General features: G+C 45.2%; 1 protein-coding gene across 1 annotated transcript in view; it reads left to right on the top strand.

Annotated features, from left to right (window-relative positions):
• The first annotated feature begins 716 nt into the window (after positions 1 to 716).
• The window catches only part of RABGGTA (Rab geranylgeranyltransferase subunit alpha), a 437,416-nt gene continuing 432,132 nt past the window's right edge, over positions 717 to 6,000 (top strand). Inside the window, exons 1-2 of the mRNA XM_069633985.1 lie at positions 717 to 869; positions 1,272 to 1,313. Of these exons, the coding sequence (XP_069490086.1) occupies positions 1,311 to 1,313 (3 nt within the window). The 5' untranslated portion in view covers positions 717 to 869; positions 1,272 to 1,310. The remainder of the gene's footprint in view (positions 870 to 1,271; positions 1,314 to 6,000) is intronic.

Genomic DNA, 6,000 nt, shown 5'->3' with positions numbered 1-6,000 from the left:
TAAATGTGGCGGTTATAGCTTTACCGCCACATTTAAGGGTTATTGCCAAACTCGTGATGAGGCCACCTGTATCTGCAGCTCTATAAGTGATTCACTTCAGAGCTTATGTTAATATAGCCTGCTGTTATTTTTTTTTTAAATAACATGACTATAGAGTTCCTCCATATGTAACAATTGTGCAATTTAGGTATTTTGCACCAGTTATTTGCTACTTGGCCTACTTATGTCAACTTTTTCAAAAGTCACCTCCATGGTGCCTCCAAGTATCAAATACTGGACACGCTCCTTGTGATGTCCTTTTCTATGAAGTCATTTCTGTTGTGCAATCCATATGAAAATTAGGAGGTTTGCATGTATTTTGCCCCAGAGCGCCTGGACAGAGCTCTAATGGAGGAGTTCCTTGAATCTGTAATGATTCTGCAGTTTTATTTGTTTTGTTATATGCTAAAATGCCATCTGCCACTACCCAAAAAGTAGATTGGGGAAGGGGTGGGCGGTTTGTGGGCGCGAATGAGACCATATGGAATTGCGCGAGCTGCATTTGGGGCGAAAGTAGCAGGACTTTTTTTCGTGCTTGCTCCCCTCCCTCTTTCGTAATGCTGGATACTCCCCTGGTTGTTTTGTCTACTAGCATGGCGTCCACAGCTTACACAGCCTATTTTGGAATGTCGCCTTCTAGTTCATTAGAATGTACGTACAAATCACGTGAGGACAACGTTTTCCTAGGTCCTATCCTCTAATGAGAACTCCCTGCTGTCACTAGAAGACCGGCTGAGAGAGCGTAGATGAGGGATGTAGTGGTGAGAAAGATAAGGGAAGCAGGGACGTAGAGATAGATAGTCTGGTGTGAGTACGGAGAGATATTCCAGGTAAGGGCACTAGTGAGGCGGAGGACAGAATGGGCTGAGGGAAGGGTGACACCTCCATTGATGGGTGTAGTCATTGGTTCGGGTATATGAAAGGTAATGACCCCCAATATACGAAGAGCTGGAATGTGACCCCAGCCTTAACTCATCTAACTGACTTTGTATTTCCATTTTGACCCCAATTAAACTGATGTCGCTTTTTTCACACTCATTTTAAATTATTTAACTTGGCTTTTTGCTGTCTAAAATGGACAATATTATCCTCCAAAATAGTACTGTCAAATAACATAACTTCAAAATGAACAAACGGGTTCCTGCCGAGTAACGTACGAGGATAGAGCTGGGCTGGGAGCAGAATGTTAAACCTTTCCTTCTCTACGTGAACCTACGTTCTCTCTGTTTCAGGTGTTACATCGCGGACTACAGCCTTTTCCTGCTACCAACATGGTGAGTTTCCCCCCACAAAAAAATTTCATTTAAGGTGCAACCCCAGCCGATAAGACGCCAGAAAGCGGGGACAGGAGAGCTGCAGTGATGCTCTAGCTCCCAGTGTAGTGCTTTAAAGGTCCAATGGTCGAAGTGTTCAAATAAAAGTAGTGGCACTATGGTCCCTGCCCCACCACCTTCTACTACGGCACCAGCCGCTCTCCAGTGACCCCATACTCAACCCCCAATGCAAACGCCATACCTTCCTTTTCTCCAATGCAACCAACACTGCTGTGTTTACAACAGAACTATTAAGACAGAGGAGAACACAAAGAAAGAAAACTTGCAGCATTTAAATAACCACCCTTAGTTGGCCATTATCCCACACAGCATGCAGCTTTAAGCACCCTCCCCCTTCCAATCACCCACCATTCCCACCTCTTAAGAGGCATGTCTAGGGCTATATCGGCACACCCCTACCCATTACCTGTTCTCCACACGGTGTCTGCAGCAATCCATGATTAATTGCAGAAGACTCATATCAGTGTGGAGAACAGGGCTTTGTGACTACTTGACAATGAGCAGTGTGTCCCAGGCAGTCTGTACAAAGGAACAACAATAACCCAGCACCTGCAAGATATCTCAGCATTGTGTGCCACTGGGGTGTTACCTGCACAACACAGGTTCAAATCCACAGTAGGGAATAAGTTATTAATTTCACAAAGTCATTTACACCCTGGAGCAGTGCCACAGTTAAAATAAAGTAAGGGACCAATCACTGATTTCCCAAAAAAGTAAGGGACCGTCATACCCTTTAGTTCCCGTCTGCTTTTACCTCTGTAAAGGTCTGAGTAACTAACTGGGCAGGCTCGGACTGGTCTGTAGGGCAATGGGCAAACTACCAGCAATTGATTCTAGAATGGGCCAGTTTCTTTTGCCACAGAGTAGGCCAGTTTGATAAGTTACTACACTAGTTTTAACCAATGTTACCAAGCAAATGTTTTCAGATGCATTATCTGCAACATATTTTATTAAAAAAAAAAAAAAACTTGGGTAGTACTCAAAGAGATTGTAACGTATGATTGTGGAACACTTTTTCATTGGTGCCTCGACTGACTTTATGCCCCAGCCGGACACTGGAGGTGGGTGTTGTATTTATGTAGGAAGATGCATATGAAGGTGTCCTCATGGAGGAGGCACAATGGATGAATACGTATAGTAGTATCTGTGGAGAGGAGATCAGCCACTCTTGGAAATACTTTGAAGATGGAAAGCTGAGCAAGACATGCACGTTTTTGTGTCTCTTCAGGTTACGGTGGGGCCGCCTACTGTGTTTCTCACCCCTCTCCAAATATACCTTTTTGAATTTGCGGTTCTTGTCTAATTTATCCTTATGATTTCAGCATTGCCTATGAGATTTTAGTTTGAGCGATGCCTCAGTGGTGTTTGACTGCTATTCTACCCGTGTCTTTTTAGATCAGTGGTTTGGCATCTCATTCGTTTCTTTGTTCTGGTTAATCCCTGTAATCCTAAATTATGTTTTTTCCAGGCTATGAGGGTCTCAACTTCCTCCTCCCCCCCGGCATTACTTGCTTCTTGCCTTATCATAGTTTCGGCTTCAGTCCTTTTCTGGAGATCTTTCCACCATACTTCTATTCGTGGTCTATGACATGCCTTCCACCCCATAGCAATTATCCTCTTTGCAAGTGCATACGCTAGGTCTTTTAATTTACTTACATGCTTGAGTTTACGTGGTCTAGGGAACCCTCCTATCAAGCAGGCCCATACTGTGTCGTCCACAATCTTGATTCCTTTTTCCGCTAGCTTGTGTGCCACTTCACCCGAAAAACGCTCAATGACTGGGCATGACCAGAACATATGCACCATTCCAGCATTTTCCTCATCACATTTGGGACATGGTTGTCGTCCTGCATTTTTTAATTTAGCTATTCTCTGGGGTGTCATATACGTCCTACGTGTTATGTATAATTGCATCTCTCGTAGTCTTGCATTCCTTGACACTTTTTTGTGGTACCCTTGAGCTCGTTCCCACATCTCATCACTTATTGGGGCTCCCACTTCCCAGTTCCGTCTCAGCTGTGCCACTTCCTTTCCCACTTTGGACATCATCAGCTCATATATTCTAGATATCTCATGTCCCCCCCTCTGCTATGTCATATATTGTATCTATGGTGCTGTCTGGTTCTCCTTCTAATACTACTTCGGACCATGTCTCCTTGATTCTCCGCACCACTCTGTGGTATGTGATATACTGGCCTGCGTGTAACCCGGTTTCCTCCCCCAACACTTCAAAGTCCATTATATTCCCCTCTTGCCATATATCGCCCATTGTTGCTATCCCCACAGGTTCCCAGTGTTTCCTAATCATCATCCTTAGTTGCTTTTCTTTATCCGCCAGCGCCACTAATGGTACCTGCGGGGAACACGGGAATGGATTCTCCATCCCCTGCGTCACATCCTCCACCCAAGTATCATCATCTTTGGACACCCTTCCATTTCTGGCTTAGGCAGCCACATAATTTCCTTTAAGTAGAATGGAGCACAGTCCTGTCGGAACAGCCTGGACTCCGAGGTTGACTCTTCAGAGAGCCATTTAGCTACGTATTGCAGCTGGCTTGCTATGTAATAAATTTCATAGTTTGGCAGTTTTATACCCCCTTTCTCATGTGAATTTTGTAGCTTCCAAAGGGCCACTCTATTTCTCGTCCCATGCCAAAGGAAATCCCTGCACATGCCATCTAACCTTGCAAAGAACCTCCTTGTTATCAGGTATGGGATGTTCCCAAAATAGTGCCGGAGTCTTGGTAGGACCACCATTTTCAACATTGTCCCTCGCCTCATCATCACCAAAGGTAGCTTCACCCAGAACTTCATGCTATTTTCAATTTTTCTTGATCGCTTCTTCTGTATTGTACTGATGTTCCTCTTCCACCGTATGGTATATATCTATCCCAAGATTTCAAAACGTGTTAACCTCCCATGGTATCTGTAGGACCGGTAGCTGTTCTAACGGGAACCCTTTATACCTGCCCAACGGAAATGTACTGGATTTTTGGGGGTTCACGGCTATTGCATATCTCTCCATCACTGAATGTACTGGAGGTTTTCTTCCGGGTGTTGTAGATACAGCAACATGTCATCCGTGTACAGGGAATTTAAATGCGGTTCCCCTCCTATAGCGATGCCTATCATGTCGTACTGTTGCCTCAGGTATATCGCCAGGGGTTCCAGGGCCAAAATATACAGCATAGGAAACCACGGGCATCCCTGCCTAGTGCCCCTACGAAGTTGCCACCTCTCTGATATCACTGCTCCTGTTTTAACTCTAGCCAGCGGCTCGCTATATAACATTTTTGCCCACTGTAGGTACCCAGGCCCTATCCCTTAGCCAGCCATGGCCGCCATCAGCCATGGCCATTTGACTGAGTCAAAGGCCTTTATTGTGTCCAGCGATACAATTGCCAATTCACCTTCGTCCTCATTTACATGCTCAACGACTCGATGGAGTCGCCTAAGATTGTTGGATATGTTCCTGTTTGGGACATAGCCGGTCTGGTTGAGATGTATTAGTTTACCAATAACCCTCCTCATTCTGTTTGCAAAGACAGCTATCAATATTTTACTGTCCAGATTTAGCATTGATAGGGGTCTGTATGAGCCGTAGTTGTGACCAGACTTATTAGGTTTGGGAAGCGGTATAATTATCGCTTCTCTGAGGGACTCTGGTAGCCTTCCTACTTCATATGCTTCATTCAGCATCTCTAAGAGCTGGGGGAGCACCTCGTCCTTATATGTCTTATAAAATTTGCTTTGGAGTTTGTCAGTCCCCGGAGTCTTGCTGGTGGGCAACTGCCTCACTACCTCTTCATTCCTCTAAAATAATTGCAGCATCCAGCTCCTCTCGTTCTTCAGCACTGATCTGCGGCAGTCCTATATCCTCCAGTGTTTCTGCTATTTACGATTACTTTCCTCATCATCTCCATACAGGAGTCTGTAATACTCCACAAATTCCTGGTTAACTCCTTCCTGGGTGTCCACTATGTTCCCATCATTCCCCGTTATCATTCTGATTGTGGGCCTGCGGGTCTCACTCTTGTATAGCCATACCAAGACCCTCCCCGATTTGTCCCCCCTGCATGCTGTCTCTCTGTATACTTTTTATAGTTAAGATTGCACAGTCTCTCCCAGTGCCCCACACATTTCTGCTGCTGCCTAAGTATTACTTCATTATCTTCCTTGGTATTACCTCCCCCACTTAACGCTCTTTCTAACTCCTTCTCCGTATCTTGTAGTTCAGTCAGGATCCCTCCTTGTAGGGGGTGGTGTGTCCTCCATACATCCTCGAACCCAAAATCCTTCAGCAATGTCTGCAGTGCTCTAGCTGCTGGGGTGGGTCTATCCATTTTACCATCTGATCTATCTACTTTAGGGTTTAACACACAATTTAAAGTCTCCTCCCCAATCACTGCCTCTTGCAGGCACATACTGAGTTTGCTACACAAGGTTCTAAAATATGCCACTGTGATTTGGTGCAGGGTGTACGTGTTAATAATGCTTATCTCCCTGTTTTCCACTAATCCTCTCATTATGACCATCCTCACGTCCGCCTCAACTGTAGCCTGCAACAGCTGAAACGGGACATGCGGCGCCCCCCAAATGATCACTCCCCTAGCATAAACCGAATATG

The sequence above is a fragment of the Ambystoma mexicanum genome, chromosome 13 (genome assembly GCF_040938575.1).
Source record: "Ambystoma mexicanum isolate Mex_15411 chromosome 13, UKY_AmexF1_1, whole genome shotgun sequence".
NCBI lineage: Eukaryota > Metazoa > Chordata > Amphibia > Caudata > Ambystomatidae > Ambystoma > Ambystoma mexicanum.
Note: the sequence above shows the minus strand (reverse complement) of the source record. Positions and strands in the feature narration are given on the sequence as shown.